Here is a 13,571-nt window from a genome sequence, read left to right on the forward strand (position 1 = left end):
AACCCCAGATATTTCCACTACTGGCGACTCTGTAACCCAGGGGAACGGATCCATGCTTATCTGCAAACCTCTATCAACAAGATCTGACCGCAAAGGCCGGGATTTCCTACACTCCATGTGTGATCTAAATCTGATGCCCGTTACCATTACAATGGCTGAATTATAAGCTTTATGAATGAAAAAAAACAAAATGAAAACAGAATCCACAATTCTGAAGACTGGGAGGTTTTTTTTTTTATTTGAGCTATTTTTGGTCTCAGTTGTCTGTTTTTTTGTAACTTCTTCATGTAATATTTTCCTAATATCACCATCATTATTTTTATGAATTGGTCTTCCTATGCAGCTGGAATGAATAGATTGTGATACATTGTGTCAGGCAGATTGTAGCAGCATATTGTTGTCTGAATCATTTAGCGTGACTTGAGAATGATCATAAAACATGGCTTTATCATTGTCACAGATGGTTTTAGAGGTCACCAAGTTCATTTGAAGTAATTATCCCATTTATACTTAATGCTGGTGAGGTAGCTCAGTGGATATTTCTCCAGCCGCAGTATCTCAGAGCGGCAGGTCCTGAGCAAGGTGAACTCGGCTTTTCAGTCTCCCAAGGCCAATAACATAGGTAGTTTGAAGTTGGTAATCTAGATCGCAGTATGTGTCTGGAAGTTAGAATTGGGATTAGTTCATGAGCAGAGCCATTCTTCTGAAATAGGAACGCATTCTTTTTAAGTTAAGAATGGAACTAGTGCGTCTCTGAATGAAACGAATAATGCCTTTCTATGGTAACGAATCAATTCATTCGTAAACGAATCGCCATTTGCACATGTCTGCTGGAAACCGGTGACATATTAAATGTACATCTTAAATTGTTTGATATTGTAACAAATCTTTACACTCACAGATTGGGCTGGATGGTATGGGAAAAGTGACCAACGCAGCCATGGCATGTTACATATCAGAGTGTAAGCTCTTCCGGTTGTCTATAACCCAGAATTACAGCCACGCAGAATTCCGCGAAGAATTGAAGAAAGTGTACAAACAGGCAGGGCTGCAGGGAACGAACACTGTACTTCTTATTACTGACACAGACTTGGTTAAGGTGAGAACATTGAAGCAGGTTAGTATATTTACCATTTCATTACCAAGTGAAATGCCAAAGTAACAACCAGAAACTGATATTTTTCTAATGTATTCTGGAAAGTAATTATTTAATGAAACCAAAATAAGCCCAAACATTTACCGAATAGTGCCATTACAGGAAAGGAAACAATATATTAAACACATAAGCCTTCTGAATGTGTAACAGTGACATTTCCCTTTAAATACAATAATTCTTGCATGTTATCTGTCTGTCTGCTTATCTATTTATCTTTGTCTAATCCATCCATCCATATAAATTGCCAGCTCTTACTGCCCTGATAAACCCACTCCCAGCACTCACTGAATGAATAACTCCCAGCTGTAACAGCCCCAATGCCCTGCTTCCAGCTAAATTCATTATTATTATATTATTATTATTATTATTATTGCTATTAAATAACAAGCCACTAATGAGAGTGACTCACCGTACTCTCCTTTTGCTCTTGCAAATACATACTAAAAATATTTTGGATTTTGTTCTAGGACTCATTTTTGGAGGATATAAACTGCATCCTGAGCTCCGGGGAGGTCCCAGAACTGTTTGACAAGGAAGAGCTGGATGGAATATTTGTGGAACTTAAGGCGGCGGCATTGGAGACCAACGTGGCAGATAACCCTCAGTCATTCCTCGCGTTCTTCCTACAGGTACTCGGTGATCATACTTATATAGCACAACGTCAGTCTTATACAAAGTATAACGTGACCTTCTAATTTAACACAATGGTACTTCTGTTCGTGGTAAGAAATGTTGCTGTCCATGAGTAAATGATATAGCGCCACGGCTGAATTGTACAAAGCAAGATTGGGGAAAGTTATAACAGGAACTAATTAGAGCTTGGCATGTGTGCTTACAATCTAACAATGTAGCAGTTTTATGGAACATTTCTGGCAAAAAAAAAAAAGCTAAAGTGATTCTGAGTACTTGACAAGTTTGTATTCTAAAATGTCATTGTTGTAATTTGGAGACAAAATATCTTCCTACATTGTTTATTTTATTTTAAATTGTTTGCCCGTCTATAGCCATCTTTTTGGGTTTGGTAACATGTTCATTATTGAATTATTTCAATTGTTAATTTCCCATTAAAGTTGTATCATTATTAGAAATTGGTGGCCACAAATATTGATTTTCTTCTTCTGCTATAAGAAGTATAATTAATAATAGCATCTTTCAATACTGTATTTCTTCTTTCTGTCCGTGATGGTAGCGAGTCCGTTGCAAGCTCCATGTTGTCCTGGCACTAAGCCCCGCTGGGCAGACTTTCAGAGAACGTTGCCGGTTAAACCCCTCTCTAGTTAATTGCTGCACAATTGACTGGTATGACGAGTGGCCTGAGGAGGCTCTCCTGGATGTAGCTATTGGCCACATCACGCAACACAACCTGGTTCAAGATCGCACGGTGAGTTCTCTTATCCTTGTTGCACTGTTTAGCTCTATCTTATGGCTCTAATCCGGAATGTTTCAGAATGTTAAATATTTCATACATAATCAAGATGACATAGCTCAAATGGTGTCTGCTTCAACCGTGCAAATCTTAACGATGAGGTTTAACAACTGGCAGAGTCAGCTCCGTAATTCATCCTGCTGAGTTTGATGAGAAGAGTGCATGCAATATTTTAACTTAGAAAAAAAAGGCAAATTATAAATATGGTCATAATTCTAAACAAGACGCTGATGCCCAACTTAGGTCTCCATTTAACATTTTTGAATAAGCTTTTCAGATGATTGAATGTTTTTAGATAAACTTTAAAACAAATTCAAAATATTTAATTGTTTTTTTCAAAACAATAATAGATAAAAATAAATAAATCAATAAATAGGATTTAAAAAAAATGATGCATAGAATAAAAGTTACATCATATATCGAACTGTACAGTGTTACCCCAAATACACAAATGTCTTACAATGTTTTCTCCAACATCTAATCATAATGACATCATGTTGGTATTTATTTAATTATAAAATATTTTACCAGGATGGATACATTGAGATTTCTTTCATTTTCAAGTATGTCCTGGGTCCACAAAACATTGCATTTTTACAATAGGATACAATATTACAAAAATACAATATACAAACTATAAATATATACATGCACACATATATAAATTTAATACATAACAGGTAATACATATATCCAACCATGACAGGTGCATTCTGTGCTGAGGTATATTGCCATAGATCTCTTAAAAGATTTTCGATAATTTAATTGTAATTTAGTTCCAAAGATCATTGTAACAGTTTTGTCTGTTTTTAGCAAGAGTTTGTTATCCACTTTTCTACCTCTGTGAATTGGTTTTGGAGCACAGCGTCAAGCTGCGGTAGCTTGGGTTTACTAGCGTAGATTACGGTGTCGTCTCCATACATTTGTACAGTTGAGGATTTGCAGACGTTAGTCAGATCATTTATAAATAATTTGAATAGCAGGGGGCCGAGTATGGAGCCTTGGGGAACACCACACGTGACTGGAAGAGGGAGGGAGGTGCTATCAGAAATGGCCACATATTGCAATCGGTCTGAAACATACGATCGAAACCAAGTTAGTGGACAATCACCAATGCCTGAGTTTTTTTTTTTTTTTTAATTCTTTATTTATTATAAGGTTACAATATAACATGCATCAGTAACATTTTCAATATAAACCATTAGGAGCACTTCAAGGCAGGCATAAAAACATATAGGTTGCATATGAGTACAATAGTAACAGAACACAACCTGTTGCGTTAGGTGTGCTAGATTGTGCTACCGCCCCAATGTGCCACCCAGGTTCAGGGTGCTCCACCTTAATTTTTTATTAAGTGTAAAACGAGAAAAGAGGAAAGAAAGAGACTCAGTTGGTCCGAACGCCTGATATGAGATAGCCAGGCATGGGCGTAGGAACCCAAAAAAATCTGGGGGGGATAGCATTTTTACTCGCCGGGTATATTCTTATTCGTAAACTAGGAGTTGTTTATCCCATTGTACAGCGCTACGGAATTTGCAGTCGCTATATAAATGATTAAATAATAACATTAAAGGGTCACTACAAGGAAGGGGTTTTACTTACCCGTATACAGCGCCGGGATCCTCCTGATTAGAACCACCCCTACCCTTCCCATGAATATTAGAACCGCCCCTACCCCTTCCATGCACAAAAGAACCCCACCTACCCCTTCCATACATATTAGTACCCCCCTAACCACTTCCATGCATATTAGTACCCCCTAACCCCTTCCATGCATATTATAACCCACCCTACCTCTTCCATTCATATTAGTACTCCCCTAACCCCTTCCAATAATTTTTCTACCTCCCCCCTCCTCCCATCCATATTAGTAGCCCCCCTAAACCCTTCCAATTATTTTTCTACCTACCCCTCTCCCCCTATCCTTATTAGTAGCCCCCCTAACCCTTTCCAATTATTTTTCTGCCATGTTAACTAACGCCAGTGCTGGAGTGCCGCCGTGTTTACATTAAAAGGTCTGCAGGGACAGGCTATAGACACCAGAACCACTACATTAAGCTGCAGTGCTTCTGGGAACTATAGTGTTTCTTTAATGTGAGGTAAATTAGAGATTAGTGCCACGAATAATATGCTAGATTTCCTACTTACAACCAGATGAGGATGATGATGGGCTCTAGCTGCAGTCTGGCTCCACTGGTCTGGTGTAGAACAGGCTCTCTGGAGGCTGTTTGTAACTGTGGTCCCAAAAATCAATGTTCTGTGAGAACGGGAATCAGCTCCATTTTTTGGGGGCCCTTTACACAGCTCAAGGTCTGGGTCCCAGGGTCCACCTTCACGTTCCACCAATGAGTTTGTTCACAGGGGGTGGAGTGTGTAGGGGATGTCCTGATATGTGTGTAAGGAATGCATTGTGTGAATCTGTGTTTGTATGTGTAAGGGCTGCAAGGTGTGATTCTGTGTATGTACGGGATGCAGTGTGTGCGTCTGTAAGGGGTGCATTGAGTGTGTGTACGGGGTGCATTGAGTGTGTGTAAGGAATGCATTGTGTGTTTCTGTGTGTGTAAGGATTGCATGATTGTGTGTGTGTGCACGGGGTGCATTGAGTGTGTGTAAGGATGAATTGTGTGTTTCTGTGTGTGTAAGGGTGGCATGATTGTGTGATTGTGTGTGTGTGTGATGGATGTCAATCTCTCTCCCTCGTCACTCTCTTTCTTCCCCTCCCTCCCTCGTCACTCTCTTTCTCCCCCTCCCTTGTCACTCTCTCTCTCTCCCCCTCCCTTGTCACTCTCTCTCCCCCTCCCTTGTCACTCTCTCCCCCTCCCTTGTCACTCTCTCCCCCCTCCCTTGTCACTCTCTCCCCCTCCCTTGTCACTCTCTCTCCCCCTCCCTTGTCACTCTCTCCCCCTCCCTTGTCACTCTCTCTCCCCCCCTTGTCACTCTCTCTCCCCCTCCCTTGTCACTCTCTCTCCCCCTCCCTTGTCACTCTCTCTCCCCCTCCCTTGTCACTCTCTCTCCCCCTCCCTTGTCACTCTTTCTCCCCCTCTCTCCCTCCGTCCCCCCCTTGTCACTCACTTTCTCCCCCCCGTTTCTTTCTTTCTCCCCCCTCCCTCCCTGTCCCCCTCCCTGTTTCTCTCCCCCTCCCTCCCTGTTTCTTTCTCCCCCCCTCCCTCCCTGTTTCTTTCTGCCCCCCTCCCTGTTTCTTTCTCCCCCTCCCTGTTTCTTTCTCCCCCTCCCTGTTTCTGTCTCCCCCCTCCCTCCCTGTTTCTTTCTCCCCCTCCCTGTTTCTTTCTCCCCCCTCCCTGTTTCTGTCTCCCCCCTGTTTCTTTCTCCCCCCTACTCCCTCCCTGTTTCTTTCTCCCCCTACTCCCTCCCTGTTTCTTTCTCCCCCCCCTACTCCCTCCCTGTTTCTTTCTCCGCCCCTCCCTCCCTGTTTCTTTCCCCCCTCCCTCCGTTTCTTTCTCCCCCCCCTCCGTTTCTTTCTCCCCCTCCCCCTCCCTGTTTCTTTCTCCCCCCTCCCCCTCCCTGTTTCTTTCTCCCCCCTCTCCCTCCCTGTTTCTTTCTCCCTCCTCTCCCTCCCTGTTTCTTTCTCCCCCCTCTCCCTCCCTGTTTCTTTCTCCCCCTCTCTCCCTCTGTCCCCCCCTTGTCGCTCACTTTCTCCCCCCCGTTTCTTTCTTTCTCCCCCCTCCCTCCCTGTCCCCCCTCCCTGTTTCTCTCCCCCTCCCTCCCTGTTTCTTTCTCCCCCCTCCCTCGCTGTTTCTTTCCCCCCCCCCTCCCTGTTTCTTTCTCCCCCCTCCCTCCCTGTTTCTTTCTCCCCCTCCCTGTTTCTTTCTCCCCCCTCCCTGTTTCTGTCTCCCCCCCTGTTTCTTTCTCCCCCCTACTCCCTCCCTGTTTCTTTCTCCCCCCTACTCCCTCCCTGTTTCTTTCTCCCCCCTACTCCCTCCCTGTTTCTTTCTCCGCCCCTCCCTGTTTCTTTATCCCCCTCCCTGTTTCTTTATCCCCCCTGTTTCTTTATCCCCCCTCCCTGTTTCTTTATCCCCCCCCGTTTCTTTATCCCCCCTCCCTGTTTCTTTATCCCCCCTCCCTTCCTGTTTCTTTATCCCCCCTCCCTCCCTGTTTCTTTATCCCCCCCTCCCTCCCTGTTTCTTTATCCCCCCTCCCTCCCTGTTTCTTTATCCCCCCTCCCTGTTTCTTTATCCCCCCTCCCTGTTTCTTTCTCCCCCCCTCCCTCCCTGTTTCTTTCTCCCCCCCTCCCTCCCTGTTTCTTTCTCCCCCCTACTCCCTCCCTGTTTCTTTCTCCCCCTACTCCCTCCCTGTTTCTTTCTCCCCCCTACTCCCTCCCTGTTTCTTTATCCCCCCTCCCTGTTTCTTTATCCCCCCCCTGTTTCTTTATCCCCCCTCCCTGTTTCTTTATCCCCCCCTGTTTCTTTATCCCCCCTCCCTGTTTCTTTATCCCCCCTCCCTCCCTGTTTCTTTATCCCCCCCTCCCTCCCTGTTTCTTTATCCCCCCCTCCCTCCCTGTTTCTTTATCCCCCTCCATCCCTGTTTCTTTATCCCCCCTCCCTCCCTGTTTCTTTATCCCCCCTCCCTCCCTGTTTCTTTATCCCCCCCTCCCTGTTTCTTTATCCCCCCTCCCTCCCTGTTTCTTTCTTCCCCCCTCCCTCCCTGTTTCTTTCTTCCCCCCCCCCTCCCTGTTTCTTTCTTCCCCCCTCCCTCCCTGTTTCTTTCTTCCCCCCTCCCTCCCTGTTTCTTTCTTCCCCCCTCCCCTACCTGTGTTGTAGCGTGGCCGAGCTGTGTACTGTCCGCGGGTACAGGGAGCTTTTGTTTCCTGTATCCGGCGGACTAACAGGAAGTGCACACTCAGTGTTCACTTCCTTTTAGTCCGGCCGGGTACAGGAGACAGATGCTCCCTGTACCGGCGGACTATGCAGGGCTCGGCCACGCTACATTGAGGGAGTGACAGGAGGGAGCGCTGAGCGCTTCCCTCCTGTCAGCCCCTCTCCTCTGGCTGGGCCCGGGCAGAGCTGCAGCCGCCTGAGGCTCTCTGCAGCGCGCTCGGGCGGCTGCAGCAAAAGGGGGGCCGGCGGAGCTGGGGGGGATTTCCCCATTACCTGTCCCCCCCGCATGATTTGCTGGGGGGGATGCGTCCCCCCCATCCTCCCCGGTTCCTACGCCCATGTAGCCAGGATGACATGTTGATGGCATCTGTTGGGCCTTGTGGTATTTAAGTATACTTCCCCACTCCCACCTTAAGTGGAAGGCAGCCTCAGTAAGGGTGCGGTTTAACCATATTAATTTCCGGCACCAGTAGCTCTGTGGAGGTAATGTGAGGATTGTGCCGTCAGATAGTAGGGGGTATAGGGACCATGTGGAGTCAATAGTGAAAAAATAGCGATAGGAACAAAGAAAGAGAGAGAGGGAGATGGTAAGGGGGATCGGGAAAGGGTTTAGGGGAGGGGGGGGGAGGGGAAGGGGGGTGCCGGGACCCGTTAACTCCTTTGAACAGTTAAGTATCAGTACACGTGGGCAGTGGGTGAGCCATATTTTGACGGTTGAAAGGTGTGTGACATCGATGGGGTATCGTATAGCTTGCTATTTTCCCGGTTGGGACCCTATAGTCCCGTACAGGAGAAAAAATTCGGGAGCATCAACCGGTGCAGACATGTCGAGAGGGGTGGGGTGGATGGGGGGCAAGCCCACCCCCCCCCTCTCAACCGCCCACCCCGCTATCTATCCATGGAGCCCAAACCCTCTCAAACTTCGCTTGCGTGCCTCTGACCTTGGCCGTCAGTTTGTCCATTAGGAGTGTATCCAGGGCTCGAGTCCTGCAGGAACGCGTGGGAACGGCGTTCCTGCACTTTTTTTAGAGCAGGAACGCCGTTCCCGTTTGTGGTCCTGCAGGCACTCAGGGGGCGGCAAAAAATGCCGCCCCCAAATGCCCCTGTGTTCCCCCTGTCATGGGGGGCCCAAGAGGTGGCCTAATGGCCACCTGAAGGACTCCCCCGGCCGGCTCTTGTCTTGCTGTCAGACGCGGCGAGGGAGCTGTGTTCTCTCTGCTCCCTCTCGCCGCGCCGTTTGCTGATGCTGGGAGCCGGAATATGACGTCATTTCCGGCTCCCGGCATCAGCAGACAGCCCGCGCGGCGAGAGGGAGCAGAGAGAACACAGCTCCCTCGCCGCGTCTGACAGAGAGAGACAAGAGCCGGCCGCACTGAAGCCCCACTGGACCCCAGGGACAGGTCCACGCCAGCTCTCCAGGTAGGGAGGCTGGGTGGACATTTTTAAGTTTAAAAAAATATGCAATAATTCTTGTGTATATGTGTGTGTCTGGGAGTGTATGTGTCTGTGAGTGTATGTATGTGTGTGTGTGTGTATGTGTCTGGGAGTGTGTGTGTATGTGTCTGGGAGTGTGTGGGGGTTGTTGATGGATTTACTTGCTTATTAATTTTGTATCACTGACTAATTATTGGAAAGTCTATTTAATAATGTTGAATAGTCTGCTAAGTGCTAAAATCACCATAGCAGCTGTGTTGTGCTGTAAAATGTGATGTGAATCTCTAATCAGGTCAATCATTTTAAAGAAACAAAATGCAGCATTTAAGCGTTAAATATAAATATAAATAAATATAAATATAAAAAAATATATAAAAAATATATATAAATATATCAAGTAAAATGTATAACCGTTATTACTGGAGAATATTGTATTTTTTTTTGTAACTCAGAAATTGACTAAATGTATCGCAATGATACAAATTAAATTTTTTTATTTCTTGTGTGTGTATATATATATATATATATATATATATGTACATTTACAGCAGGAGTCAACATTTCATACTAGACAGATCTGAAAGGCAAGTCTGGAGGTTTCTGCTTGCCTAGGGTGAACTTTCACTCCAGAGTTGCTAGTGAAAGAGAGGACATTTTGAGCTCTGCTTACCGGGTTATTTACTGAAGTGTGTGTGTGTCTGTGAGTGTATGTGTGTGTGTGTGTGTGTCTGTATGTGTGTGAGTGTATGTATGTGTATTTGTGTGTCTGTGAGTGTATGTGTGTGTTGGTGTCTGTGAGTGTGTGTGTGTGTGTCTGGGAGTGTGTGTGTCTGGGAGTGTGTGTGTCTGGGAGAGTATGGGTGTCTATCTGTGAATTTGTGTGTGTGTGTGTCTGTGAGTGTACGTGTGTGTCTGTAAGTGTATGTGTGCACCTGAGTGTGTGTGTACGTGTTTATATATGCATACAAGTTTTTTGGGTTTTTTTGGTGGTGGGGTGGGGGTGGAACTCGAGTGAGTTCCCACACTTTATTCCCCAGGACTTGACCCCTGAGTGTATCTTTAATCTTGTGTAGGACAATATTTAGTGGGGGAGTAGTATTTTGTAGCCACATTTGTGCTAGGGCCCGTCTAGCGGCCAAATTTACTTTGTGTATTAGTATCTGTTCCGTTCTGGACCAGCCTTCCATAGGCCTGGCCAGAAGGAAGACCCAAGGGTCCAGAGTGATCTCTCTTCAGTAACTCTGCTATCTGTTTCCAGAATTGCTGAATCATCGGGCATTCCCACCACATATGCATGTATGTTCCCTTATTGCCACAACCTTTCCAGCATAAGTCTGTGGGTGTTTTATGCATCCTATAAAGTTTAACCGGAGTGGTGTACCACCTAAACATAGTTTTGTAAGCTTGTTCCTGCATGGAGACACATACCGATGAAGTCGCAGCGGCCTCCCAGATATCCTGCCAGTCCACCCCCTCAAGCTCTTCGCCCAGATCGGCCTCCCACTGTGCTATATAGGTGAGTGCTCCCCATTCCGAAGTGGAGGTACTTAAGTGAGCGTATAGGGCAGTGATAAGGCCTTTCGGGAATTGCTCCTTAAGGCACATGTTCTCGAAGAACGTAGGCGGTGTTAATGCTATAGCCCGGACCGCCGGTGTTTGAGCGAAGTCCCTAAGTTGTAGATACCGGAAGAAGTCAGAGGGGCGCAAAGTCGCCCTAGTCTTTAGTTCCTCAAACTGAATTATCGAGCCTCCTTCGTATAGTTGACATAGACGTTGGATTCCCGTGCTCTCTATGCCCCTAAAATCCCTAGCTGTTAGCCCCGGGCTGAAGGCTGTATTCCGTAGGTAAGGAGTTAATGGAGCGGACTGCGTGGAGAACCCGTATTTAAGCGATGTAGCATCCCAGAGTTTCATAGAGTTCGCAATAGCCGGGCAGTTGATGCGTGAAATTGGCCTGTTGGCCGTGGGAACCCACATAAAGAATTGGGGGATGTCAGGTCCCATGAGGGAGGATTCCAGATCCACCCACCTCCTTTCGTTCGGAGGAGAGTGCCATAACGCTATTTGCGTAAGTTGGGCTGCCAAGTAATAATAGTACGGGTTCGGTAAGCCTAGTCCGCCTCTAGATTTTGCCCTGTACAGAATATTTCGAGATATTCTGTGTTTCTTGTTTTGCCAAATAAACTTCCCTATGGCTTGCTGGAGCGTACCCAGGTCGGACTTAGTCAGTTTGAGCGGCAGAGCCTGAAATAGGAAGAGGATCCGAGGGAGCACGTTCATCTTCACCGTGTGGATTCTACCTATCCAAGAGATCGTTTTTTCCTGCCACCTGTCCATATCCGCTATTAAGGTGCGGATTAAGGGTGTATAATTCTGTTGGTGTAGGTGGGTCGGGTCCGCTGTCAGCCGAACCCCTAGGTATTTGATATTGTCTCTGGCTATAGGAATTTTATATGTCTCCCTTATGTGAGCTATGTCAGTGTCGCGCATACGGATCGGGAGAGCGCTTGATTTGGTGAGGTTCACCTTATAGCCGGCTAGCCTGCTATAGGAATCCAACACTGCCATCAAAGCTGCCATCGAGGCCCCTTGTTCAGTCAAGGTCAGCAAGACGTCGTCAGCAAAGCCGGAGACCACGTATCGCTGCCTCCGATCTGAATTCCTCGAATTTCCTGAGTGTCACGTATTGTTTGCAATAGGGGTTCCAGCGACAGAGCAAACAGTAAAGGGGATAACGGGCAGCCCTGCCTCGTTCCGTTGCTTAAACTAAATGGTATAATTTTTGATCCCGCTATCCGGACCCGTGCCTGCACGTCGGTATACATTGCCCTAATTGCAGTCAGGTAGGTGGCCGGAAGGCCAAAGTGCTGAAGGACCTCAAATGAGTAAGGCCATTTGACTCTGTCAAAGGCCTTCTCCGCGTCTAGCGACAAGAGCAGCGTCGGGATCCCTTTATCTACCTGACTCCAAATGAGGTCTATGTTACGTCTAGTATTTTCGAATAATTGCCTACTAGGAATAAATCCCACCTGGTCTGGATGGATTAGATTCGTGAGGAAAGGGTTCAGTCGGGTAGCCAGGATCTTGGCCAGGATTTTTGAGTCGTGATTGATTAATGAGATCGGGCGAAAGTTTTCCGGAACCGAGTCATCCTTGCCAGGCTTGGGTAGTAATACCATATCGGCTAGAGACATATCCCTGTCCGGAGTGCCACCCTCCATAAAGTCATTAAATAAGGTTTCTAAGTGGGGTGTGATTTCGGCGCAAAAGATTTTATAGTAGCTACCTTCAAAGCCATCCGGGCCCGGAGCTTTGTTACCTTTCAGAGCGGTTATTGCCGCGTCAATTTCTTCGGCCGTGATCCGTGAGCCAAGGATAGCGGATTCTTCCCTTCCCAATCGTGGAAGAGTCAGTTGAGACAAGAAATGCTTAGTTTCCTCGGTTTCGCGTTGACGCGTCGCCTCGTCGCCGTTCGAATGGTTGTAGAGGTTGGAAAAGTAATTTGTAAAAACCTGAGCTATGTCGGTGGGATCTGTACAGTTCCCACCCGAACTGTTTTTAATACTTGTTATATGTGAGTGGCCTTGTCTTGGGCGAAGAGTTCTGGCTAGCAATGTGTCCATCTTGTTAGATTTTTCATAATAGGTCCTCTTGGACCATATTAGAGCTCTAGCCGTGTCGTCCAGGAGTGCCTCGCGGACCGATGCCCGCAGGTCCTGTACGCCCGCTAGTGTAGTAGCTTTGTGTTTTTCCTCGGCCTTTCCCAAGGCTTCTAGGAGAGATGAAATTAGTTGCGTTTTTTCTTCAGTGTGGCTTCGCGAATCAAAATACCGCGGATAACCGCCTTGTGGGCGGCCCACACCGTGGCCGGGCGGAGGCCCGACTCCGTTTCCCTAGCAAAATATTCCGACAGTTCCTTCCGAACTACGTCCACCACCGTCAGATCTTGTAGCAAAGAAGTATTTAACTTCCAGGACCATGGGGACGCTACGCATAAGTTGTCTAAGGTCAGCGTGACCTCAGCGTGGTCGGACCAGGTGATAGAGCCGATAGTAGCGCCCGTAACCTTTGATGCCGAGTGAGAGTTCACTAAAAACATATCGATCCTAGAATAGGTGTCGTGGGGTGCTGAATAGAAAGTGTAATCGCGGTCTGCAGGATGATGTGCCCTCCAGATGTCCAAGAGGCCCGTTCGGAGGATAAAGGAATGGAGAATTTTATCTTGTCTCCCTCTCCCATGTGACCGCGGGAGGCCGCAGCCTCGGCTCCGGTCTGCGGCCGGGCACGGGGCGGCGTTAAGGTCGCCTCCCACAATCACCATTCCGTGCAGTAGATCCTGCACCATCTGGGCCATAGCATCCCAGAATTCAGCAGAGGGGTCATTAGGGGCGTAGATATTCAGAAAGTGAGTCGCATGGGAGTATAAAGTTCCTGACACCAGTACAAAGCGGCCTGTTGGGTCCGCCACTACTTTCCCAACTTTAAAAGGGCATCTGTGGTGTACAAGTACCGCAACACCATTCCGTTTGTTCAAAGCCCTGGCCTCGTGTACTGTTCTGAACACATGGTCTTTTAGAGCGAATTTCGCTGACGCTGGAATATGTGTCTCCTGCAGGAATGCAATGTCCGGGTTTAACCGTTTAAGATCTCTGAACATAAGGCGACGTTTGTTCGGAGCGTTAAGGCCCTTGACATTCAAAGATATTAACTTCAATGGCAT

At 46.9% G+C, this 13,571-nt stretch overlaps 1 protein-coding gene across 1 annotated transcript in view; it reads left to right on the forward strand.

The window, feature by feature from the left end:
• The window catches only part of DNAH14 (dynein axonemal heavy chain 14), a 295,079-nt gene that overhangs the window by 211,217 nt on the left and 70,291 nt on the right, over positions 1-13,571 (forward strand). Inside the window, exons 58-60 of the mRNA XM_063441946.1 lie at positions 902-1,099; positions 1,624-1,785; positions 2,346-2,537. Coding sequence (XP_063298016.1) covers positions 902-1,099; positions 1,624-1,785; positions 2,346-2,537 — 552 coding nt within the window. The remainder of the gene's footprint in view (positions 1-901; positions 1,100-1,623; positions 1,786-2,345; positions 2,538-13,571) is intronic.

Source organism: Pelobates fuscus, chromosome 2 (genome assembly GCF_036172605.1).
Source record: "Pelobates fuscus isolate aPelFus1 chromosome 2, aPelFus1.pri, whole genome shotgun sequence".
NCBI lineage: Eukaryota > Metazoa > Chordata > Amphibia > Anura > Pelobatidae > Pelobates > Pelobates fuscus.